This window comes from Hypanus sabinus, chromosome 1 (genome assembly GCF_030144855.1).
Source record: "Hypanus sabinus isolate sHypSab1 chromosome 1, sHypSab1.hap1, whole genome shotgun sequence".
NCBI lineage: Eukaryota > Metazoa > Chordata > Chondrichthyes > Myliobatiformes > Dasyatidae > Hypanus > Hypanus sabinus.
The window spans coordinates 9,202,745-9,230,142 of record NC_082706.1 but is presented as its reverse complement, the minus strand read 5'-3'; the positions used below and the strand labels follow the sequence as shown (position 1 = coordinate 9,230,142).

General features: G+C 41.6%; 2 protein-coding genes across 2 annotated transcripts in view; one reads left to right on the top strand and one right to left on the bottom strand.

Moving 5' to 3' along the window:
- LOC132391215 (prosaposin-like) overlaps positions 1-27,398 on the top strand; it is a 52,708-nt gene that overhangs the window by 21,823 nt on the left and 3,487 nt on the right. The window contains exons 4-9 of the mRNA XM_059964122.1: positions 1,965-2,090; positions 4,328-4,483; positions 9,889-9,975; positions 10,686-10,869; positions 20,674-20,822; positions 25,868-25,948. Of these exons, the coding sequence (XP_059820105.1) occupies positions 1,965-2,090; positions 4,328-4,483; positions 9,889-9,975; positions 10,686-10,869; positions 20,674-20,822; positions 25,868-25,948 (783 nt within the window). The remainder of the gene's footprint in view (positions 1-1,964; positions 2,091-4,327; positions 4,484-9,888; positions 9,976-10,685; positions 10,870-20,673; positions 20,823-25,867; positions 25,949-27,398) is intronic.
- usp39 (ubiquitin specific peptidase 39) overlaps positions 6,500-27,398 on the bottom strand; it is an 83,284-nt gene continuing 62,385 nt past the window's right edge. Inside the window, exon 14 of the mRNA XM_059964111.1 lies at positions 6,500-6,736. The gene's annotated coding sequence lies outside the window, so the exon portion shown is untranslated. The remainder of the gene's footprint in view (positions 6,737-27,398) is intronic.

Below are 27,398 nucleotides of genomic sequence, written 5' to 3'. Positions count from 1 at the left end.
TGGTGAAAACTGTTGATAAAATAATACAAAATAGATACAGTATTTAGTATTCCTTCTTGGCATCACATTTATGTCATAAATACTTGTAATACAGTTTATTGTAGTTTTACTTTTACATTAAAGTCTCATTAACGTACAACATACAGTCAGAATCTACCTACACCATCAACTGGCTTTAAATACACTTCAACACAAACTGTCCAGCAACGCTTTCAATAGCACAAGAAAATAAACTTTATCAACCGTCATTACTTTTAACAGAATCAGCGTTAACATTTTTACTTCAACATATCTATCTTATGAACTTACGACGTTGCTTCTATGATGTTTCTTAGTGCGTAGAATGAAAACTTTTCTCGCGCTGATCCTGCACACACAAGCCCCCGCCTTCCCGTATCTCCAAACCGGTATTTTCCCACAAGACGCGGCGAAACCAGGTGTGACATCATCGCATGCCGCGATACATCACAGACAACGAATTTACTTTCAACAACCTTAACTTTAACTAGAAAATAATTACAAACAAATTACTAAAGCTAAAATGTAATAAAGCTAAACAAATGCCTTAAAGGCAACAAAGAGGGTACAATATACAATGTTATCAAACTCTGTGTCTCTCTGCAAGGGAGAACTAGTGTAAGCAGGTTTTAGCTAACTGCTGAAAACAGAGCTTACTTCAGTTCAAAGATTACTATTCAGTCCCAATTATTCTTTTAGCCAGAGGTTACATAGGTTCAAAATGACTTTCTTATATCCCCAATTTCTCATTAGAACACCGGTCATAATGTAACCTTTTTTGGGAGAGATAATGGATTCTGGTGTTAACTCCTGTTCATTCTCCTTAAGTGAATAAGAGGTGATGTCACCATGAAGAGACTTCAGTGTAGGCAATCAATCCGGTCGATGCAGCGCTCTGTTAACCCACGGTATTCCAGAGTGCTATTGTTGACTGACCTAAAAGTAGACCCTGAGTGATGGACAGGATTCTTTCCATTCTGTTCCATGTAATCACTCAAACTAGGCGAGGCAAATAAATCCCAGCTACTGTTCAAGTTTGTTGTCATTCAGCCGTACAATACAGTATGTGTACTGCCAAATGAAACAATGTTCCTCCAAAGAGCAAACACGAGGAAATCTGCAGATGCTGGAAATTCAAACAACAACACACACAAAATGCTGGTGGAACACAGCAGGCCAGGCAGCATCTATTTAAGCAATAAAGAGATCCAGAGCAGGCAGAAGACCAGAGCGGGGTGTCCATGAAGAGGAGGAGGGTTGAAAACGGGAGAAGGGGTCATCGGTGGGGGTAGGAGAGTCCTTGCTGCCTGGCCTGCTATATTCCACCAGTATTTTGTGTGTGTTGTTTCAATGTTCCTCCAAGGCAGGGTGTACAACATAGTACATGTAACTCACACTCAACACATACTAATATTACCACAAATAATAAAATATATTCCAGAAGATTGACTTTTAGCATTAGGTGTATTGATGGCACTAACTTTAAAAGTAAACAGTGTAATGAAGGCTATTGGCTTTTCATGCGTGATGGCAGTGAGTTCAGTAGTCTGTCAGCCTGGGAGAAGAAGCTCTTTTCCCGTCCTGACAGTCGTTGTCCTAATGCTACAGTACTTCGTGCCTGATGGTAGGGGTTTCAAAGGATTTGTGAGATGGATAGGAGAGATCCCCGACAATGCTAAGGGGCCTGCACTTCTGATAAACAACACAATATTGGTTTCGACAGGTTAAGTTGCACCCGTATCTGTCCCTAATTCCTCTGACACACTGTGGATCTTCCTGGACTTGTTGAAGTATGGAGGGAGTTGAGCAGAGAATTCTCCATCACGGATTGAGATGCTGGGATCTGGGATTTGAGATTTGGGTCATTCGGACCATGGTGTTTCTCGTTTATGCATTGCCTGTGTGCCCTGTGCTTACCGTTTACTCGGTTCCTATCTATTTTTCAGGATGCTGTGAAAGATGCTTTACACAAAGGATGCTCACTGATCCCAATAAAATCATTTGCAGACCAGTGTAATGAGTATGTTGATGCATACCTTCCCCTAGCATTTCAATTCATCAAGAACGAACTGGTGAGTAACTGTTGATGGTGCAGTATGCTCGTGACCATCCCACACTTCTATAAATAGCAATTCACAGTCGTCGTCTTGAGTTGAGATAATTCGCTCCATAGATGCTGTCTGACCTGCTGAGTTCCTCAGGCATTTTGTGTGTGACTCCAGGGTTCAGCATTTAATTGTCTGTATTTCTGCTTTTGTCCAGCACTTCATTCAATAGCAAGCAACGGTGACCTTCACTTCAGGTTTCCCTGTTGCCATAAAAGGGCTGGAAATGGAACTTGAAACTGTTCTGGTTCTCATCGATGGGTGTGTGAAATTGGATACCATTTGCCAATTTTTAGCAACCACCAAAACTGGTTCTGCTTTAGAGCCAGGTTCTTCTCTTTCTGATGTTGTAATGTGCAGCTACCCAAGCTTAAAAATAGCTTTTTTTTTGTATTGAACGATAGATTATCTTGTGTCTGCAATTCAAAGTAACACATACAAAATACTGGAGGACTCAGCAAGTCAGGCAGCATCTATAGAGAGGAATAAAGAGTTGACATTTCCGGCTAAGACCATTGATCAGGTTTGCAGTTCAATGTTGTTGCCTCCTTGGCCAACGTTCCTTGCTTCATTGCTAGTGTTCAACACTAAAACGAAAAGGGCATCTGTTCCCCAATTTAGTGCTGAGAAACTTCAAATGTTATTATCTCACTTTTCAATTTCAAGAGAATGCAGATGCTGGAATCAGGAACAACAGTAAATCTGCAGGTGGAAGTCAGCGGGTCATGCTGTGCCTGTACGATGAAAGGAATTATGGCTGTTTTGGGTTAAACCTGCATTAGCTCCTTACGTTGAAACAGTGATGATTCCTTTCCTCTTCTAGATGCTCCTGAACCTGCTGAGTTTCTCCAGCAGATTGTTTATTGCTTCAGTTTTTGATCGTTCTATATAATGAATTTGGATGGGACTTGACAACAACCATTAAAAATCTCTAAAACTGTGAAGGAAAAGTTTTTAAAGTTCAAAGTAAATTTTTTATCTAAGTACATTTATGTCACCATGTACAGCCCTGTGATTCATTTCTTTGTGGGCATACTCAATAAATCCATAGCATAATAACCATAACAGAACCAATGAAACACCACACCAACTTGGCGTTCAACCAGTGCGCAAAAGACAAGACTGTGCAAATAAAAAAGAAAAAATAATAATAAGTAATTAAGCAATAAATATCCAGAACATATGAAATATCCAGACCTTGAAAGTGAGTCTATTGGATGTGGGAATATTTCAATGATGGAGCAAATGAAGTTGATTGATGTTATCCCCTTCGGTTCAAGAGCCTGATGGTTGAGGGGTAGTAACTGTTCCTGAACCTGGCAGTGTGAGTCCTGAGGCTGAAGAGTGTTGCGTTCAATTCTGGTCTCCGTATTTGAGGAAAAATATACTGGCTTTGGAGATAGTGCAGAGGATGTTCACCAGGTTCATCCTAGAGGTGAGGGTATTAGGATGAGGAGAGAATGAGTTGCTAGAATTCAGAAGAATGAGAGGGGATTTTATAGAAACATATAAAATTATGAAAGTGATAATTAAGACAGAGGTAAGAAATTTTTTCAACTAGTAACTAGAAGACATAGGCTCGCGATTCGGAGGAATAAATTTAGGACAGAGATGAGGAGAAACTGCTTTTCCCACAGAGTAGTGAATCTGAGAGTCTTTGCCCAGGGAAAAGCTGCACAGGTCACCTCATGAAATATATTTTTAAGATGCAGATTTTTGCATAACAGGGGAACTAAAGATTATGGGGAAAGGGCAAGTAAGTGGAGCTGAATACACAGCCAGGTCAGCTGTGATCTTATTTTATTTAATGACAGAGCAGGCTCAATGGGCCAGATGGTCTACTCCTGATCCTAGTTCTTGGGTCTTTATGAAAGGATGGCATTACACTTGTACACAGTTCAGGCCACCTGAAATCCATGCAAGCTTGTGAGACGGACCAAGAGGAAAGACTAGTTAGGAAGAAAAGTTGTGTCAACTTAACTGCATGTGTTCACTGTTTTCAAAACTTACTGAACCCAAACTGACCATTTGGCCATGGGGAAGGATCTCAAACTGAAATGTTGACTGTCCACCTCCCCTCCCTCCTCGGATACTGCTGACCTGCTTTCTTTCAGCAGCTTGTATTTTTGCAGGTCAGCAAGAGATTGTGAGAAGTTTCTGCCGCAGTTTGCTCCGTGCTTACTTTGTGTCTTGGTCTCTGGCAGAAACCAGAGGTGGTGTGCTCCGCTCTGGGACTGTGCAAGTCTCTGTCACAGTTTCCCCAGCAGGAAGTGCACTCCAACACCATCCCTGAGCAGCAACCAAGCCTGGCCCACCTGCTTCCGTCTCGTCTGTATCCTGCAAGCCGGATACCTCAGCAGGTAAGATGAAGTTTAATCAAATGAGTTGGGATTGAATTCAACTCTTGAGGAAATGAATGAGATTATTCAGGCTTCCACCACTTGGTCATCATAATGGAAGGGTTTATTTCACTTCAGACCATCTGGGGGAGAGGCGCAGAGTGTGAGAGGGACTAGCAGTTCTGATTGAGGCACAGATGTTTTGAGTTAAAGGTTTGCTCCCAAGATTTGAGCAAGTAATCTAGGCTGCTACTTCAGTGTGGCACTAGCAAATTATGCCCAGGAAGAAGCTGAGAACAATTTTCATTGATTGCCCATGCCTGCACATGAAATCATTCATATGCCTATCTAAGAGCCTCTTAAACACCTATCATACTTGCCTCCACTACCACCCCTACTGCTGCATTCCAGGCACCCACACTTTGCCTTTATAATTAAAAAAAAAGCCTGTCCCATACATTACCTTGAACTTGCCCTCTCTCTCTCCTTAAATGCATCCCTTTAGTATTTGATTTTTCAGTGCCTGGGGAAAAGATACCGGGTGCCTTCTCTATCTTTGCCCCTCGCAATCACAATCTTGCACATTTCTGTTAGGTCTCCCCTCAGCTTCCACTGCCGCGGAGAAAAATCCCAAGTTTGTCCAGCCTCTCCTTATAGCATGTGCCCTCTAACCTAGCATCCTGGTGAATCTCTTCTGCAGCTTCTCCAGAAACGTCACATCCTTCCTAGACTGGGGCAACCAGGATTGAATGTAATATTCTGGATGCGGGCTAGCTGGAGTTTTAAGGCTATAATATAACTTCCCGGCTCTTGAAGTGAATGCCCTGACTATGCGCCTTCTTTAGCACCCTATCAACCTGGGTAGCCACTTTCAGGGAGCCTTGGACTTGCACCCCAACGTCACTCTCTGCATCAGCACTGTTGCCATTAACAGTATGCCATCCCTGTATACCATCAACATATACTCGCTGTTCTCTGTGGCAATCTTTCACAATAATTGCTAACTGTCTCTTTAAGAGCATTATAATTTACACTTGGACCTTGCTATATATAACTTTTTACAGTACTGTAGAGGTCTGTCTGCTCTGTACCAATGAGGGTCGAACTTCCCAATTAGCACCCACTACTTTCGCAAGCTTGTGAGTGTTTGTTTATCATTATTCGATTGTTAGATCTAGTCTTTGCTGGCAAGTCCAATGTTAGTTGCTCCTCATTGACCTAGATGTCAGTTAGGAACCAACCACATCGCCATGGATTTGACCACAATTTCCTAACAGATGTCAGTAATAACGGATGGGGTTTTACAATAACATGGTCACAGCTACTGATGCTAACACTCGGGCTTAATTACTGGAATTTTAATACCTCCCCTCTTGCACTGGTAACTTGACTCTGTCTTTGGATCTGATCTCTGTGATACCTCATCCCCCGTGACTGGAGGATCTGAGCTGGGTATAACTTAGCAATGCTGTATCCTCCCAGCCTCTCACTTCATCCTCCTACCCACCTTCCCCCTCACCTATCACCCCCCTTGCTTCTTACTTCATCCCTCTTTCCCCCAAACCGTCCACTTGGGCCCTCACCTGGCTTCACCTGTCATCTGCCAGCTGGTACTCCTTCCCCTGCAACCCTCCCCCAGCCCTGAAGAAGGGTTTAGGCCCAAAACTTTGCGTGTTTATTTCCCTGCATAGATGTCGTCTCACCTGCTGACAATCCCGAGTTGTGTTTGTTGCTCTGGATTTCCAGCATCTGCAGAAGCTCTTGATTCTTTGTTCCTTGTCCAAACATAATCTAATTTTTTTTTACAGTTTACTGGAATTCAAAGGTTTCAAAGGTACATTTAATGTCAGAGAAATGTATACAATACACATCCTGAAATCAACACGTACAAACAAGCTGGGGGAACATCCTGAAATAAGGTGTCTCCGTTTCACAGTGAGACGGGAGACATAACAAACAACTCACTGGTTTACAGTGTTAAAAGTCCTTTGCGCCACTTTTTCCGAGCTCTGTGCCCAAAGATCTCGGGTCTCTGGGCACGTAGCCTTAGATCTTCCATCTGCCATGACAAACCGACCTCCTGTCCGGACACCGACCTTCGATTTGCCCGTCCCCAGAGCCATGAAATCTTGACCCTCCGGAGGCGAGCTAGGCTCTTAGGCCGAGCCCTTGGCGTGCCGAATAACGGCCAGTCGTGAAACCCGAGAACAGGTCCCAGTCCCGCAAAGAACTGTAGTCGGCGTGTAACTCCAGATCAGCGTCTTCAAAAGAACTCTGAAAGAGAAAAAATGGAAATAGAGCTGTTAGGCATCATTAATCCTCCTAAGCTCCTCCTCTCTCTCTTGCTATTAATGCTGTAACACATCAAAAAGTTTACTTAAAAAACTGCAACCCTGCCTCATAGTTCCTTCGTTGGTCAGAGATTGAGTTCAAAAGCCTTGAGGTTATTTTGCAGCCTTTAAATTTCTAGATAGATCACATTTGGGAGTACTGTGTTGTGGTCAGATACGGAAGCTTTAGAGAGGGTGAGATGAGATTTACCAGGATGCTACTTGGATTAAAGAGCATATTTTAAGAGAATAGGTTAAGTATGTTAGAGCTTTTCTCAGTGGAGCAAAGGAGGATGGGAGGACATGCATAAGATGATAAAGAGGCATAGATAGTGAACAGCCACAGTCTTTTTCCCAGGGTAACAAAAACAAGAAGACATAATTTTAATTGAATAGAGGGAAGTATAGGGGAAATATCAGAGGTAGATTTTTTTTACTCTAGAGAGTTAAGTGCATGGAACGCAACTGTTGTGGGTGATGGTAGAGGCAGGTAAGTAGGGGCATTTAAGTGACTCTTGGCCATATGGATGAATGAAAAACGGAGGGCTATGTGGGAGGGAATGGTTAGATTTATTGTAGATTAGGTTAAAATGTTGGCACATCTGTGCTGTACTGTTCTGTTCTATAAAATGGGAGAGGTGGTTGGTCACTGGGCCCTCGAGCCCACCCTCCTAGCCACTGTGATGTGGCATCTCAACCATCCTTCTACCTTCGCAGATGCTGCCAGACCCATTAGTTCCTCCAGCAGTTTGGGTTTTTTTAATGGAAATCCTTGGCTCGATGGTAATGGCAAAACATTTTGGGATCTGATGTTCCATGTTGTCCTGGAATATCTGGTTGGTTGAATTACTTATTTATTGATTGACTGAGATACAGCACAGAGTAGGCCCTTCCAGCCCTTCGAGCTGTGCTGCCTAGCAACTCCGGATTTCACCCCACCCTAAGCACAGGACAATTTACAACGACCAATTAACCTAACAACCAGTACGTCTTTGGAACTTGGGAGGAAACCGGAGCTCCTGGAGGAAATCTGCACAGTCACAGGGAGAATGACAGGAGTTTAACCCATTCACTGGTACTGTAAAGCGTTGTTATAACCACTGTGCCACTCCAATTTTGAGCTGCTAAATCTATTCTAAATCTACCTGATGTGTACAATAAGAGTAATGTAGACACCAATGAAAGTTGCCCTCAATGTGAGGATGAGAGAGAATCCAAAACTTGCTTTGACTGTCTTTCTACTAATACCACCTTCGACAACTGTATCAAATGACTCTGTCATACATTCTCCCTTTAGGATAGCAGCCCAGTTTGTTAATTTTCCTTCAGTCAATACTTCTGATGTTTAAAATAAATTTATTACAGTATGTGTATGTCACCTTACGGTCCCTCTATCCTCCAAGTGCTGTTAATAATTGGAGTGGTAAGCCTAACAAATGTTAGTTGGCAGATACTTTGTCAAAAGCTTGTTTGCTGAGGTCTTTGAGAGATCCCTTCCCTGAAAACTGAAGCAGTGTTACTTCAGAATCTTGCATTAGAGACCTTGGAACATAGAAGTTCGAGAAATTTGAAAGAAGTACAGTTGGCCCTCCTTATCTGCGGATTCCACATGTGCGATTTCAACCAACAGCGGATCGGGAAAACCCAGAAGTTCTCTCTCCAGCACTCATAGTTTGAGCATGTACAAACTATTTTTTCTTGTTGTTACTCCCTAAACAATACAGTGTAGCAACTGTTTACATAGAATTCACAATGTATTAGGTATTATAAGTAATCTAGAGATTATTTTAAAGTACAGGCAGTCCCTGGGTTATGAATGAGTTCCATTCCCGAGTCCATCTTTAAGTCAGAATTGAAGTCGGAACAGGTACATCTGGTCTTATTTAGCGTCAGTTAGTCAAACGTTTTTCTTAGTATATAGTATATATTTTACCTTCCTATGCATATAAAACTTAAGAAACATACGTATTTCAATATTTAAACAACTGCATTGCTTAGTAATAATTGTAGCTTTCATTGGGGCAGGGCCTTTCACATGCTCCATTAAAATTGTTCTGATCATTGACCGACTGTAGCCTAATGCTTTTCCAATGACCGGTGGCATTTCACCTCTTTCTGATCACTTTATTACTTCCACCCTATTTTCAATCGTGATCGTGATTATTTTCATGAACAGAAACACTGCGGATTCAGAGCTGCGCCAGGTCCTAAAGACCACCGCACTGAGCCAGGCTAAATAAGGGACTTGAGCTTCCATGATTTTTGGTATCTGCGGGGGAGTCCCAGAACCAATTCCCCGTGGATAAGGAGGGCCAACTGTATACAAAATTAAGAGGGTTATAGATAGGGTAAAAATACAGGCACACTCTTTCCACTGAGATTGGGTGGACTGCAGTGGAAAACTAGAGGTCATGGTTTAAGGGTGAAAGGTGAAAATTTAAGGGGAACATGAGGGAGAACTTCACTCAGAGGGTTGTGATTGTGTGGAACAAGCTGCCAGTGTGAGTGGTGCATACAAGCTTAATTTCAATGTTTAAGAGAAGCTTGGATAGGTACATGGATTGGAGGGCTATTGTTGATCAGAGTAGGCAGTTTAAATGGTTTGATACCGACTAGATGGGCCAGAGGGCCTGTTTCTGTGCTGTACTTTTCTAAGATACGATGACCTGCTGCAATGATGCATGCTTTAAAGAAATAGGAGATCGAAGTGAGATAAAATCTTTAATTGTGACATATCCAAGTAGTGGAAATCTGAATAATCTCAGCCATTCCCTCAGAGTTGAATTGAATCTCAAATGAGTGTATTAAACATTCATGGTGAGTGAAATGAGTAGTAGAACAGATGTAAACAGATTGGAAACATGTATTTGTACAAAATACTTTAATTATCAGGTATATTAATAGCTGGGGATCTTTGAGAGTAAAATGCAGAACTGATAATGACTAAGATGGTCTTCTGAGATTGAGATATAATGTTCAAACAAAAAGTGTATCACACTGTACTCCACTTGAGTTAGGGACACTTCATTTGTGAAGCATAAAATCTATTCCCTGCATCTTGGAGTACAAAGGTGTAAAATTCTGTCTATTTAACAGGAAGGATTTTCCCAGTTGCCCCAATGTGAATTGTGTCTACTTATAGTGGAAAAGCTGTTCAGCATGCTTCCTGAAGAAAAAACTGAGGTGAGTTGCTTTTTCCAGATAAAAGATCCCAAGAAAGAGTCATTCCTGAAATCCATAAAACTCAAACCTGTATTGACCAACAAACTGATCTGTATCTAGAAACCATTTAATATCTTTAAAGCATTTAGCTGGAACTTTTGTTCCCCCTCTCCAGTGAGCCTTTTTCCAGCTGGTGATCCATGACTAGTGTTCACAAGGATCTTTACTGTTAACCTCTGCTGGGTGCCCAAAACATTGACTGTTTAGTCCCCTCTGTATATGCTGTCTTACGTGCTGAATCCCTCTAGCATTTTGTGTGTGTTATTCTGGACTTCCAGCATCTTCTGAATCTCTCGTGTTTATAATTACTGGGTTATTTAGTTCTGCACAACATTGTGGGCCTGTTTCTGTGTTGTACTGTTCTCTGTGTGTGTGAGAGAGACTTTCTCTAATGATGCTAAATCCATCGTGGGCCAATGTCCTTTCTCTTACTGAGCACTTTACTCCTTGTTCAGTCAGTGCTGATTTCTCCTTAGTGCAGTATCTTTTTACCACCGAGCTAGCGTGTGTCTCAACATCTTGACTTTACTGTTTTTAACATAAAAATAGGTTTCAGGGGGTGACTGGGCTTCCTCTCTGTATTTGAAAGTGCAGGAACTGAAAGTCACTGGTGGGACTGCAGAGGTTTCCATATTGGCTTAAAGTGGTAATAAACTGATTCTTCTGTTTAGAGTGCTATCATCCATCTGCTTGATGAGATCTGCTCCCACCTGCCAGAAAGCGTTTCTAAAGAATGCAAAGATTTTGTGGATAAGTATGGAAGAGAAGTCATTGAAATGCTTATCAATCGAATAGCTCCCAAAACTGTGTGTATGACTCTCCACCTCTGCTTTGCCAAGGATGCAGAGAGCTCAGGTATTGTCCACAGCACGGTAATCTACGTGACTTAAAGTCCACTTTTTATTTTAGAAGTGATGATGGTAGTTTGCTTATCAGTTATCTTGTTGCTGCTTCCCATTCCCCAGTTTCTCACTCTAGCTCCTTGCAGTTCACAGGGCATCAGTCCCTACTGTTATTTTAGTATTAAAGTAGCAGATTGTCATTCTGCCAAAGGAAAATAAAAGCTGCATTCACTTTTATCTCAATGTGGCCTAACAATGGAGGGAGTTGTTGGGTTGAGATTAAATACATATATAAATCCTTACTATTACCGTGCTATGATCTTTTTTAAAAACTGCCCACCCTTAAAGTGTTGGCGGTTGAGATCATATTCAAGTGTGGATTTAGTTTACCATTCCTGCATTTATTACTTTAGATTCCTTTACCTTGCAATGTATCTGATTGCCTTTGGAATGTCTTTTCTACAACTTCTCTGGTGATATGGCAGAACTTTATTCCAGTAGTCCACATTAAACTATTTATCTAGTCACCTGTGCAGGCAGAGTTTCATTGGTACACCATCTTTTATTGAAGAATATGATTTTCTGGTGTACCCCAGGCAGAGCAGAGGTCATCGATTTGGCTGATAGTAGAACTATGCAAATAATCTATTTGTAGGTAACTACAGAAGGCAAAAGCAGATGCTAGAAACCTAAGCAGATAATTTTGATAACATGCCACATATCAGGAAGCACCTGTATTGGAGAGAGATGGAGTTTAGGTGGCTGAAGTTACCATAACTAGGTAAAATTATAAACAATAGGTGCAGAATTAGACCATTCGGCCCTTTGAGCCTGCACCGCCATTCTGAAATCATGGTTGATCATCTACTATCAATACCCGGTTCCTACCTTGTCCCCATATCCCTTGATTCCCCTATCCATAAGATACCTATCTAGCTCCTTCTTGAAAGCATCCAGAGAATTGGCCTCCACTGCCTTCTGAGGCAGTGCATTCGACACCCCCACAACTCTCTGGGAGAAGAAGTTTTTCCTTAACTCTGTCCTAAATGACCTACCCCTTATTCTTAAACCATGTCCTCTGGTACTGGACTCTCCCAGCATCTGGAACATATTTCCTGCCTCTGTCTTGTCCAATCCCTTAATAATCTTATATGTTGCAATCAGATCCCCTCTCAATCTCCTTAATTCCAGCGTGTACAAGCCCAATCTCTCTAACCTCTCTGCGTAAGACAGTCCAGACATCCCAGGAATTAACCTTGTGAATCTACGCTGCACTTCCTCTACAGCCAGGATGTCCTTCCTTAACCCTGGAGACCAAAACTGTACACAATACTCCAGGTGTGGTCTCACCAGGGTTCTGTACAAATGCAAGAGGATTTCCTTACTCTTGTACTTAATTCCCTTTGTAATAAAGGCCAACATTCCATTAGCCTTCTTCACTGCCTGCTGCACTTGCTCATTTACCTTCAGTGACTGATGAACAAGGACTCCTAGATCTCTTTGTATTTCTCCCTTGCCTAACTCTACACCATTCAGATAATAATCTGCCTTCCTGTTCTTACTCCCAAAGTGGATAACCTCACACTTATTCACATTAAACGTCATCTGCCCACTCACTCAGCCTATCCAAGTCACCCTGAATTCTCCTAACATCCTCATCACATGTCACACTGCCACCCAGCTTAGTATTATCAGCAAACTTGCTGATGTTATTCTCAATGCCTTCATCTAAATCGTTGACGTAAATCGTAAACAGCTGTGGTCCCAATACCGAGCCCTGTGGCACCCCACTAGTCACCACCTGCCATTCCGAGAAACACCCATTCACTGTTACCCTTTGCTTTTTATCTGCCAACCAGTTTTCTATCCATGTCGATATCTTCCCCCCCCCCCCAATGCCATGAGCTCTGATTTTACCCACCAATCTCCTATGTGGGACCTTATCAAATGCCTTCTGAAAATCGAAGTACACTACATCCACTGGATCTCCCTTGTCTAACTTCCTGGTTACATCCTCGAAAAACTCCCAATAGATTAGTCAAGCACGATTTACCCCTGGTAAATCCATGCTGGCTCGGCCCAATCCTATCACTGCTATCTAGATATGCCACTATTTCATCTTTAATAATGGACTCTAGCATCTTCCCCACTACTGATGTTAGGCTGACAGTACGATAGTTCTCTGTTTTCTCCCTCCCTCCTTTCTTAAAAAGTGGGATAACATTAGCCATTCTCCAATCCTCAGGAACTGATCCTGAATCTAAGGAACATTGGAAAATGATTACCAATGCATCCGCAATTTCCAGGACCACCTCCTTTAGTACCCTAGGATGCAAACCATCTGGACCTGGGGATTTGTCATCCTTCAGTCCCATCAGTCTACTCATCACCATTTCCTTCCTAATGTTATCTGTTTCATTTCCTCTGTTACCCTATGTCCTTGGCCCATCCACACATCTGGGAGATTGCTTGTGTCTTCTCTAGTGAAGACAGATCTAAAGTACTTATTAAATTCTTCTGCCATTTCTCTGTTTCCCATAACAATTTCACCCAACTCATTCTTCAAGGGCCCAACATTGTTCTTAACTATCTTCTTTCTCTTCACATACCAAAAAAAAAAAAATTTTGCTATCCTCCTTTATATTCCTGGCTTGCTTGCATTCGTACCTCATTTTTTCTCCCCGTATTGCCTTTTTAGTTAAGTTCTGTTATTCCTTTAAAAATTTCCCAATCATCTGTCTTCCCACTCACCTTAGCTCTGTCATACATTTTTTTTAATGCTATGCAATCTCTGACTTCCTTTGTCAACCACTGTGGCCCCTTTTCCCCCCTTTGAATCCTTCCTTCTCCAGGGGATGAACTAATTTTGCACCTTGTGCATTATTCCCAAGAATACCTGCCATTGCTGTTCCACTGTCTTTTCTGCTAGGATATCTGTTCATTTAACTTTGGCCAGCTCCTCCCTCATGGCTCCATAGTCTCCTTTGTTCAACTGCAACATTGACACCTCCGATCTGCCCTTATCCTTCTCAAATTAATAAATTAATTTGGTTTTGGGTGATGGAGAATGTTTGTGATGAGATGGAATCTCTCATTTCCATCCACCTTCATCCCGCCTTAAGATGGCTGGAGGTCCCTTTGTTTCTTTCTCAAACTGAAACCAGTCCACCTCCATCTCCTGAGAACTTCTATTTTAACTCCTCTCACTTCCTCTAAATCAGCGGTTCAGTGATAGGAATCTGGGTACCCTGGTTTCAGTTGGCAACCACTATCTCACATCCTTAAAATTCTGGTACATCAAGAACATTTGCTTTCACTGTTTTATTATCTTTTGCTTCTGACTCCCTTCCACCCGAACTTGCCCTTGCTTGTTCCATTTTTGACTCTACCATCAAACACATAAACAAGCGTGTGCTTTTTTCAGTCTGGCAGAATTACCTCTACCTTGCTTAGGCCAGGTGGCAACTCTCAGACCCTTCTTACTTCTTGAAAAGGACCCCATGCAGGCGCATCAGGCCATTGACCCTGCACCATCAACAACCTCTGACTCTAGGAGATAGATATATAATATCCATTGCTACCAATTTCATAGATCCCTTACCCCAGTACTTCCTACCCAGAATCTACAAGGCTGACTGCCTGAAGAGTCCCATTGTCGCTTCCTGCTCTTGCCCCACTGAACTCGTGTCCACATACTTCAGCTCAATTTTAAACATGCCCCCCCTCCCACCATTGTTTCAGTCCCTTCCCATACTTTTAGTTTCTGGCTCTTTGCGCCCTTTCTTTCCAGTCCTCATCAAAAGTTTCTGTCTGAAATGTCAACTGTTTATTGCTCTCCATTGATGCTGCTAAGTTCCTCCAACATTGCATGTGTTTCCTCTGCTTCTGTCTCCAGTCATGGTGATTGATTAGTGCCTGGTTATTCACAGCTGTTTTTGACTGTACCTCCTTACAGGTTGATTCCATTTAAGTTACAGACACACACTCACAGGGTGTAAATGCCAGGAAATTCAGATCTTTTACAACATGCATTCCTCCTCCTAGTTTTATCTGTCATATTTATTCTATGATGTAACTTCCACTCCAGTGTTTTACAGCGTCTTCCTTGTTACCTGAGATAATGGGATTTGCGATCACATTTGCTCTATTTGTCATCCTCCTGCTTGGATCCCATCTCCAGCCATACTGAACAAGGACAGGATTCCTTGTCCTTGCCTTCCATCTAGCAGTCTCCACATTCAGTGGATCACTCTTTGAAAACTTCTGACACTCCAATATGATGCCACCACACTTTCCCTCCTTTCCTTTCATGATTCCAAAATGATCCCTCTGCACTACCTTGATCCTTTATTCCATTGCTCCCAATGCCAGTAATTCCCCACACCACACCTGCCCATCCTGTCACCTAGGGATGTAACTGATCCTTTCAGCTGAAACTGCACTTTGCTTGTACATTTTACCTTGTTCTAAAACATTTGCTGTTGACATTGTGGTCACCAGAAGAGTGGGTAAACCAAATAAGTTGGGTCAAGCACTTCCCTCTGGGTGCTACCTGTGGGTAGTTCAGGAGTCTGAAACACAAGATGTGGGATTACTAGGAAATGGAAGTTAAAAACTGGGAGGCTCTGTCCAGTTAGCTTAATATTATGTAGTTAGAGAATGGTTAAGAGCACAGAGGGTCATTTGGCCCATCTTTTCCTTTCTGACTTTACCAGAGTAACTCCCTTGGTTCACCTGTCTAGCCAAAGTATGTTTTAATATCAACTTTATCCCTCAGTTTCCATGTGCAAACCACTACTTTTGCCTCCAAAAATATTCTACCTATGCACTACCTATGTGCATTTACAACTCTTCTGCAGCTAACTTTTTCTTATGCTCCCTTTGCTCCACAGTTTACATTTCCATTCCAACTATTTTGTAATTCACCTGCTTCCCATTAGTGGCAATTCTCTTGCTCAATTATTTTTTGCAGTAATTTCCTCTGTCTCTTTTGTCAGTTGAGGGACTCAGAATCTGTTCTGTTTTGTCCCTCGCATGACTGTAGCTCGTCTAAACCTGAACTGTCTCTTCCAGAAAGGCAGTCCACTGTTCTTCTAAGTTTTACCCCAAGTCAGGCATTAGTTTTGATGAGAACCAGTTCCACTCAATCTATTGAAATTAATTGTTTTCCAATGTTTTTACTTTGGATTGCTCCTTTTCTAATAGATAACTTTAAACTCATGATGTTTTCTTCACTGTCTCCAAGATGCTCCCCAACTAGAGACTGCCCCTCATTCCAATGATTCCTCCTGCCTCATTGAACTAGGAACATATCACTCGAGAAAATTATCCTGAATGCTTCACCAAGTGCTTAATATTTATCTTCTAGTTCATAACATGTACTCTTATTCTTTTTCTATCTACTACAGTTTTCACTATTACCTGTAATAGCTCTGTATGATGTTCCTTCTCTCCAATCAGCCAGCCATAGAAATATGGCATAAATACAGCATAAACAGAGTCTATGGTATCCATTAACCACCCATGTGCACTAATTCTAATCTTTTTTATTCTCACTACTCCCTCATCAATTTCCTCTAGATTCTACCATTCATCTACATGTTAGGGTTAATTTGCAATGGACATTTAACTTAACAACCTGCACACCTTGTGATGCGACAGGAAACTGGTGGGGGGGGGGGGGAACCAGCGATCTTGATACATCACCTAACTTTGGGGTCCTTGCAGGTGGAGTGACAAAGGCCCATGAGCCGATTCTTAGATTGAGGGGCTTGTTGTGAAGGTAGGGAGGAAGTTGGGCCTCCGGAGCTTAGAAGTACAGATCAAGACAAGGGGCTTTGGAAAGATAATGCTGAAGAGTTCAATCAATGGTGGAGTCTCTACCACAAAACCAAAATGAAGAGTTTCTTCCTCCTTCCTCTAAAGTTGTGAATCCTGAATTTTCTCTATGCCAGTGAGCTTCAAAGACAGAGTCATTCAGAACTCAGCTACATTCTTAGATTACAGGGCATTGAGATATAGCAAGAAAGTCGAGGAGAGTCTGAGATTGTCAATTGACATCTTACTGTTCAATCTCACAGGTCTGCCTCTCCATCTCCTCTTGTCTTCTGGTCAATATTAACTCAAAATATCCTGCAGCCACTGCAATCAAGGAGCTGAAATATCTTAACACTTCACATGAGGAAGTGGCTTGGATCTGCTGAACTTTACTGTGTTTTTTATAGGCCGCCCAATAGTAACAGGGATATCAAGGAGCAGATAGGGAAACAGATCCTGGAAAAGGGTAATAATAAGAGTTGTCCTGATGGGAGATTTTAATTCCCCAAATATCTATTGGTATCTCCCTAGAGCAAGGGGTTTAGATGGGGTGGGGTTTGTTAGGTGTGTTCTGGAAGGTTTCTTGACATAATCTGTAGGTAAGCCTACAAGAGGAGAGACTGTACTTGATCTGGTATTGGGAAATGAACCTGGTCAGGTGTCAGATCTCTCAGTGGGAGAGCATTTTGGAGATAGTGATCATAATTCTATCTCCTTTACAATAGCATTGGAGAGAGAGAGGAATAGACAAGTTAGAAAAGCTTTTAATTGGAGTAAGGGGAATTTTGAGACCATCAGGCAGGAAATTAGAAGCTTAAATTGGGAACAAATGTTCTCAGGGAAAAGTACAGAAGAAATGTGGCAAATGTTCAGGGAATATTTGTGTGGAGTTCTACATAGGTAAGTTCCAATGAGACAGGAAAGTTACAGTAGGGTACAGGAACCGTGGTGTATGAAGTCTGTAATAAATCTAGTCAAGAAAAGAAAAACTTACAAAAGGTTCAGAGAGCCAGTTAGAGATCTAGAAGAGTATAAGGCTAACAGGAGGAAGCTTAAGGAAATTAGAAGGGCCAAAAGGGGCCATGAGAAGGCCTTGGCGGGCAGGATTAAGGAAAACCCCAAGGCATTCTACAAGTATGTGAAAAGCAAGAGGATAAGTCTTGAAAGAATAGGACCAATTAAGTGTGACAGTGGGAAAATGTGTTTGGAACCAGAGGAAATAGCAGAGGTACTTAATGAATACTTTACCTCAGTAATCACTGTGGAAAAGGATCTTGGTGATTATAGTGCTGACTTGCAGCAGACTGAAAAGCTTGAGCATGTAGATATTAAGAAAGAGAATGTGCTGGAGTTTTTTGAAAGCATCAAGTTGGATAAGTTGCCGGGACCGGACGAAATGTACCCCAAGCTACCGTGGGAGATTGAAGAGGAGATTGCTGAGCCTCTGGCGATGATCTTTGCATCATCAATGGGGATGGGAAAGGTTCCATAGGATTGGAGGGTTGCAGATGTTGTTCCTTTATTCAAGAAAGGGAGTAGAGATAGCCCAGGAAATTACAGACTAGTGAGTCTTACTTCAGTCGTTGGTAAGTTGATGGAGAAGATCCTGAGAGGCAGGATTTAATGAGATTTGGAAAGGTATAATATGATTAGGAATAGTCAGCATGGCTTTGTCAAGGGCAGGTCCTGCCTTATGAGCCTAATTGCATTTTTTGAGGATGTGACTAAACACATTGATGAAGAAAGAGCACTAGATGTTGTGTATATGGATTTCAGCAAGGCATTTGATAAGGTACCCCATGCAAGGCTTATTGAGAAAGTAAGGAGGCATGGGATCCAAGGGGACATTGCTTTGTGGATCCAGAACTGGCTTGCCCACAGAAGGCAAACAGTGGATGTAAATGGGTCATATTCTGCATGGAGGGCGGTCACCAGTGGAGTGCCACAGGGATCTGTTCTGGGGCCCTTGCTCTTAGTGATTTTTATAAATGACCTGGATGAAGAAGTGGAGGGATGGGTTATTAAGTTTGCTGATGACACAAAGGTTGGAGGTGTTATGGATAGTGTGGAGGGCTGTCAGAGGTTACAGCGGGACATTGATATGTTGCAAAACTGGGCTGAGAAGTGGCAGATGACGTTCAACTCAGCTAAGTGTGAAGTGGTTCATCTTGGTAGGTCAAATATGATGGCAGAATATAGTATTAATGGTAAGCCTCTTGGCCGTTTGGGGGATCTTGGGGTCTGAGTCCATAGGGCATTCAAAGCAGCTGCGCAGGTTGTCTCTGTGGTTAATAAGGCATACGGTGTATTGCTTTCATTAATCGTGGAATTAAATTTAGTAGCTGAGAGGTAATGTTGTAGCTATATAAGACCGTGGTCAGACCCCACTTGGAGTACTGTGCTCAGTTCTGGTCACCTCACTGCAGGAAGGATGTGGAAGCCATAGAAAAGGTGCAGAGGAGATTTACAAGGATGTTTCCTGGATTGGGGAGCATGCCTTATGAGAATAGGTTGAGTGAACTCTGCCTTTTCTCCTTGGAGCAACGGAAGGTGAGAGGTGACCTGACAGAGGTGTATGAGATGATAAGAAGCATTGATTGTGTGGATAGTCAGAGGCTTTTCCCCAGGGCCGAAATGGTTGCCAACAAGAGGACATGGGTTTAAGATGCTGGGGAGTAGGTAGAGAGGAGTTGTCAGGGGCAAGTCTTTTACTCAAGAGTGGTGAATGCATGGAATGGGCTGCCAGCAACAGTGACGGAGGCGAATACAATAGGGTCTTTTAAGAGACTTTTCGATAGATACATGGAGCTTAGAAAAATACAGGGCTATGGGTAAACCTAGTAATTTCTAGGGCAGGGACACATTCGTGGGCCGAAGGGCATGTATTCTGCTGTAGGTTTTCCATGTTTCTATGTAGTACATGGCCATGGTAAAGGAGAAATGGCTGTTCATCTTGTGCTTCTTAATACAAATATAGAGCTGTAAGGAGAAATATACGATTTCCATCAGACCAGATTGACTTGCTTCTGCACCTTCTGTACTTACACAATTAAAGGCTTGATATGCTGTAACAGGTAGCTAGCCTCCTGACTCACTAAAATATTTCTACATGGCTGAAGTCAGGAGCTGATGGAATTCTTGCCTCTTTAATTCCAACAACGTTCAGCCTATTTGTAGGTTGCTGGGATTGTGCGTCAACAAGCAGTGAAGCTAAAGATCAGTAGATTCAGATCCTGAGGGATATGGGTGGGTGGCTAAATTGTTGAGATGGAAATCATTAAGGTATTGAATGCGGAGTTAAACATTGACTCAATACCTCTTACTTCAGTTATAGACTGTTCTGGAGGAACTAAAAAGGGGTTTAATTATTGGATATTGCTGGAAAGAAAGGGGAAAATAAAGGAAGGATGGTAGAATTTATGAATGAGAAATTATGGGTATTTTGACCTAATGGCTTCCTTCGGTTCCACGATATTGGGCAGCACAGTAGCATAGTTGTTATTGTAACGCTTTACAGTGTCAGTTGTAAGATCAAGGTTCGCTGTTTCCCGCTAGTTTCAATTTCCATTTCAAAGGTGTACAATTTAAGACTTTTAAATTATGAGCATGCTATGTTGGTACTGGAGACATGGTGACTCTTGCAGCCTGCCTCTAGTGCAATCTCAACACAATGCATTTCACTGTATTTACATTAAAGTGTGACATTCACACCATCAGGTTGGAGGTTACCCAGACAGAATGGAGTGTTGCTCTAGTTTAATAGCAGTAGAAAAGACCCTGGCTGACATGTTGGAATAGGAAGTCAAATTCTGAGATGAAGAATTCCAAAAGTTCACCACACTAGTTTTTCTCCCTCTAGTTTTCTATCTCTCCACAAAAGGATCACCAGTAAAGTGAAATCTTATAGTTCTCCATTATTGCAGTCATACATTATAAAGATCATTGTTATGTTGACAAAATCTGTAATACAAAACCTAATACAAATCTCTCCACAATCCAGAGCAAATGTATGAACTGCAGGATAGCATATCCTGTGATACATGTGAGAACATGGTGCATCATCTCAGATTGGCTCAGAAGAATGGTTCAGAAGTAGACACACTGCTGGAGAAAAGCTGCAGCTCCTTGTCTGGAACCCAACGCTCTCTGGTGAGTTAATGGGGATGTGAAAGTGTACGTTTGGGCTCCAACAGCAATGATGCCAGAAATTCATCTAGACGCAGAATTTCACTAAAATAATTTGTTTATAGAAGTGTCCAGCAAACATTCAAACACCTCCAGATTCTGCTCTTCCAGGGCAAGGACATTTTAGGTCATGACTGGTGGAGATGCGGGTTTGGTAGATTCATGTGCGACACTCGTGTTAAGAGTAAGTCAGCACATTGAAATGTCTGGTTACATTTTCCAAAGTAAATTGTTTCAGCAAGAAGTCATGGATGAAAGATCCACCCTAGCATCTCCAAGGCTCTCACAAGCCAGTCTTCCGATGCTTTAGCTTACTCTATTTATGCTATCAAGGTACAGCTGATAACACAGAATATAGAAAAGGCTTTCAAATTAGACAACATCCCACCTGTTGAACTGAAAGCCTGTTCACCTGAACTAGCTGTATGCCAAACCCCATTTCCATTATTAACTACTATTGTGAACAATTGCCCAGGAAGTTCTTTTAATAAAAAGGAGAGAAAACCCAATCTAATTGCTGCCCAATAGGTTAACTCTTGAGTCCTGCACAGAGTCTCAGAAGGAGAATTCAACAGCATTTTTCAGCAACATTCAGATTGGGTTTCACAAGGACTTCACAACCCAAAACTCAGCCTTGTCCAGGGAGCTGAATTCAAAACAATCTTCTATTGTTTGACTATTAGGCATAGCAGAATGAGGCCATTCAGCCTGTTGCATCTGTTCCAACATTCGATCATGGCTAATTTAATTTCCCTCTGAACCCCATACTCTTCCACCTGTAACCTTTGACCTAACTTGATGCCACACAGTGGCTGGCAGGATGATCTCTCCTGGGTTGTGAATTGATGTAGTGGGGATTGGAAAAGCCAGCAAAGGTGTATCAGTAATTCCCAAACCTTCACTGCAGTCTCCATACCTCATTTAACCAGGATGCGAAGACACCACCATCATGAGGTCAGAAGGATACTTGTTGAAGGTGGGCAATGTCTAAATTTATAAGGAACTGCCAAAACCAATGATGCAGTCAGTGCATTAATGACAATGCAAATATTCCCTTCTTCCATGAGATGCACTTCAGTTACGCATCTTCAGTTAACTACTGTGACAGCACCACCCAAACCTGTATCTCCACTGACCTAGGAGGCCAAGGTGCCTGAGAATATCTGGCTTGGAAATACTGCCAGTCCTTCATTGTTAGTGTCTTTGAACACCCTGCCCAACTACAGGGTGGGAGTACTGTCCTAAAATAAAATCAGCCATGATCAAATAGACTCGATTAGCCGAATGCCCTAATTCTGTTCTGGTCTTATGGTCTTGCCAGAGGAATGTTAGCACTTAAAAATAGGGACAGGCAGTAAATATTAACCTTGCATTCACTCCCAGATTACAGAAAATATTTGTGCAACAGATTAAAATAAATACAATAATGGAGAAGGAAGCAAAAGTAAGTTGGGAGTCTCGAAACGGAAACAGTCAACTGTGGCAAAGGACATAGTGATTACACTCATGTTGCAACTGAACAAAAAAAGTGGAAGTGAAGAAAGGAACTGAAATTATGTTCATGGTTCAATTAAAACAAGAAATATTTAACCACTTCCATATACAGTCAATATATTTGCATAGTACTTCTTCCTTGCTGCAAATTCCAAATGCTCTTATCTAAACCTTCACTTGGTTATCTACAGTATCAAACAAATTCTATACTGTCATTTTTAACTGGATCCTTGAAGTCCAGTGAATTGTCTGGTAGGTTTCCATTATCATCTAACTAAGCTGTAGCAACATCATCTATTTCCACCCCTCACTTTCTCCTGGCTTGGTCGATCCCACCGAAGATTTGGTGGGGTTGTGAACAGCGTAGAGGATTGTTATAGCTTGCAACAGGACATTGACAGATCTAGGCGGACAAGTCGCAGATGGAATTCAACCCAGAACTGCAAAATAATTTACTTTGGAAGAATGAATTTGAACACAGGATTCTTGATAGTGTAGAGGAACAGAGGGATCTTTGGGCTCATGTCCACAAATCCCTCGAAGGTGCTGAGCAAGATTGGATGGTTAAGGTGTATGGTATTGGCTTTCATCAGTCAGAGGATTAAGTTCGAGTGCTGTGAGGTAATATTGCAGCTCTGGACCACACTTGGGAGTATTGGCTTCAGGTTTTAGAGTTACAGAGTCATAGAAAAGTACAGCACCGAAACAAGCCATGCCAAAACCATTTAAGTTCCTGACTCCCATCGACCTGCACCAGGACCATACCCCTACCATCTATGTACCTGTCCAACTTTGCTTAAATGTTGAAATCTAGCTCGCATGCACCTGTTGTACTGGCACCTTATTCTAAACCCTTACGACCCTCTGAGTGAAGTTTCCCCTCATGTTCCCTTTAAACTTTTCATCTTTCAACCTTAACCCATGATTCTAGTTGCAGTTCCACTTGACCTCAGTGGAGAAAGCCAGCTTGCATTTTTGCATTTACCCTATCTACACCCCTCATTTTATATACCTCTATCAAATCTTCTCTCAACATTCTACGTTTCAAGGAATGAAGTCCTAACCTATTCAATCTTAGTAACTCAGGTCCTCCAGACTGCAACATTCTTGTAAACTTCTCTGTACTCTTTCAACCTTATTTACATCTTTCTTATAGGTAGGTAACCAAAACTGCACACAATACTCCAAATTAGGCCTCACCAACATTTTTTACAACAACATCTCATCTCCTGTATTCAATACATTAATTTATGAAGGCCAATGTGCCAAAAGCTTTCTTTACAACCCTGTCTACCTCAGACACCACTTTCAATGAAGTATGGACCTTTATTCCCAGATCCTTTTGTTCCACCACACTTCTCAATGTCCTAACTTCCACTGTGTTAAAGAAAAAACCCCAGTTGGTCCTACCAAATTGCAAAACCTTGCACTTGTCTGCATTAAATTCCATCTGCCATTTTTCAGCACATTTCTTTCAGCTGATCCAGCTCTCTCTGCAAGCTATGATAGCCTTCCTCGCTGTCCACTATACTCCCAATCTTGGTGCCATTCACAAATTTGCTGATCCAGTTAATCACACTTTTACACATTGATGTACAGTTGCAAGAAAAGTTTGTGAACCCTTTGTAAATACCTGGTCTACTGTATTAATTATTCATAAAATGCGGTCTGATCTTCATCTAAGTCACAATAGACAAACACAACTTGCCTAAGCTAATAGCACACTAACAATTGCACTTATCAATACTGAGTACACCATTTAAAGAATCACAGCCCAGATTCAAAAAAAAGTGAACCTCTGGGGTAATGCCTTCTACAGAGTCTATTTGGAGTCAGGTGTTCCAGTCAATGAGATGAGAAAGAGGTGCCTTGCCCTATTAAAAAAGACATACAGTCAGGTTACTGACAGAGCCTGTTCTTCTCAAGAAAGATCTGATTATGCACCATGCCTCCATCAAAGCAATTTTATATGTTTTGGTTATGTTTGAGCCTTGAAAAATATTGTAAAGAAGTATTCCAAACTTTTTCTGTACTTTTTAAAGTTAGTTTTAAGCCCAATCCTTTGACTGCCTTATTTGGTATTGTTGAGGGAAGTTATAATTTTAGAGCCTTCTCATTCGCAGGTACTGGTTTTTATTTCTCTTATAGCTAGGAGGGTGATCTTGCTTAAAATGGAAGGAGGTTGCCCTCCCCCCCCCCCCCCACACATGCTCAATGGTTACGTGATATTATGTCAATTTTAAATCTAGAGAAGATTTGTTGTTCAATTTCTGATTCTAACCAAGATTTTCAAATGTTATGGGGACCCTTTCTGAACTATTCTTAAAAATCTTTGAATTGTTATTAAAATATAGATCTGGGCTATTATTATAAAACGCTATATGATAAAGTACTTTTTTTTTCCCTGTTGGTTTTAACCAACCAGCTTTGTCTTAGTAGGGGGTGTAGATTTTTTAAATAATATAACTAACCATACTATTGTATTTCATCATTCAATTTATCTTATTTGATTGATCATCAATATGGGATACTGTGATTGTATGTGATTTATATATAGTGCATTTTGTGCTATCTTGATTTATAATAAGTATCCTTATGAATTCTGTATTTGTGTATATGAAACTTAATAAAAATATTGGAAAAAGAAAGAAAACAACTTTCAGTAGACCTTAGAAGAATTGTAGAGATCCATGAAGATGGAAAAGGCTGCAAAAGCATTTCTAAACACCCAAGTGTTCCCCCTCTAACTCTGCTCACTCCAATGATGGCTGCCCTACTTGCCCCTGCCTTACTTGAATTTGTTCTTGCTCACAAACATTAATTGCCTCTGCTCAAAGCTCCAAATAAAAACTGCCAAGAGGTGCTTCCTTTTCTACTTTGGTTGCTTCATTATAGGAAGATTGTGGAAGCTTTAGAGAGCGTGCAAAGATTTACCAGGATGCTGCCTGAACTGGAGGGAATGTCTTATGAGGATAGTTTGATAGCTGGAGCATTTCTCTTTGGAGCGAAGGAGGATGAGTGGTGACTTGATAGAGGTGTATAAGATGGGTAAGAGGCATAGAGCGAGTGAAGAGCAAGGTACTTTTTCCTAGGGAGGGAATGGCTAATACAGGGGGGGGGGGGGGTGCATTTTTTCAAAGTGATTAGACAAACATATAGGGGAGATATCAAAAGTTAACTCTTTTTATACAGAGAATGGTGAGTGCATGGAACCAGAGTGTTCATAGTGGCACATTAAGGACATGAAGAAACTAGTTAGGTAAATGAATGATAAGAAAATGAAGATTATGTAGCAGGTAAAGGTAAGATTGATCTTAAGAGTAGGTTAAAAGATCGGCACAACAACGTGGGCTGAAGTGTTCTATGTAATACTTCCCCATGCTCATCTGTAACTGTCTCATTTTGCTTTCTGGTAGTTGGTGTACACTGTACTGATGGTAAGAACAATGTACAGCAGAATTTGTTACTTCTACCTGGATGGAACTGATTTTCTTTGTTTGCTTTGGTCTTCTCAGTGTGAAAGCTTCGTTCAATCTTACAAAAAAGAGCTTAGCAAAATGCTTCAAAAGTCCCAGGAAGAAAAGGACATTTGTGGGGTAAGTTTAAATGATATCCTTCAGGTATTCTTCACGTTTGCAAAGAGGGATATCTAGTAATTACTGTTCAGATATTTATTTATGGAAATGTTTAGTTGAAATAACGACTGCTTGCATTCACCATTATGAATCGTGAGACTGGTAGGTGATAATATGGAGGGAGCACAGGGGTCTTTGCTGCATGACAAGTTATGTGAGCTGCTGATTCTGTCTGCTGTGGCTCACACTAATTTGGGCTGTTTAAAATATCGCAGATAGTTAATGTTATTATTCCATGAGGATGTATCCCCCTTATTTTACAAAATGCCTTTGGAATTACAAATGGGCTTGATCGATTCATTTGGAAAGCTAAAAAGTCTGCAGATACTGGATATCTGTACAACTGCAAAATGTTAGAAAAGCTCAGGAGGAGGAGAGGTAATATCTGGGGTCAGTGACCTTTAATCAGAAATGGGTAACTATTGTGGCTGAAGTTGGAGAGAACAAAGAACTACTGTAATAGTGGGGGCCAAGTGAGTCATGCAAGTAGTTAATAGCATACTTGCTGGCAGGGTGGGGTGTGAAGTAACAATGCTCAAACCATTTGTACAGAGAACAGCAGCTGTTGAAATTTGCTACAGTCTCACTTTCACAATGTCCTCCTCACTCTTCCCATTCTCAACTTCCCTTTCACTGCTTCAAGACCAGTATTTTTTTCAAAAAACATGAGATTCCCACAGGTATCATAAGTGCACAACCTTGAGATTCATCTCCTTACAGGCAGCCACAAGAAACCCACTGGAACCCATTAAAATAACTGTCAAACACCTAATGTGCAGAAAAAAACAATTTATGCAAACAATAAAAGTCGACAAATAACATTCAGAACTGAAGTTCATGAGAGTCCACAGCTATGAAGACATTAATAGCCTAACCAGGAGCCTATTAGTTGCAGGCCACAGCCTCAATTCAGCACAGAGATGAGTAAGCTTCATGGAGCAGTGAGTTGAACAGCCATTCCTCACCTCTGACCACAATATCCTCATCATTTCAATCCAGCCTGGTGCTTATATTGGCCAAACCTCGGGTCATTCCTCACTCTTAGACCCAGACCCTCCACTAGCGTTCCCACCACATCTGTTCCATTTCCTGTATTTCTGGTCTCACTCCCTTACCCACCCGCACAAAAATGGTTTCCCTATAATTTCCATTACCTCTGATGTAATGTTATCAACAGACAGCCTCCTCTCCTAGGAGGAAATTGGCTAATACAGGGGGCATAACTCTAAGGTGTTAGGAGGAAAGTAAAGGGGACAGATTTTTTTTTAAACAATGTTGAGTGTATGGCTCCCAGGGGTACTAGTACAGGCAGATACACTAGGGACATTTGAGACTGTTAGATAAGGCACATGAATTATGGGAAAGTTAATGCTGTGGGGGAAGGAATGGTTAGATTGATTTTGCAGTAGGT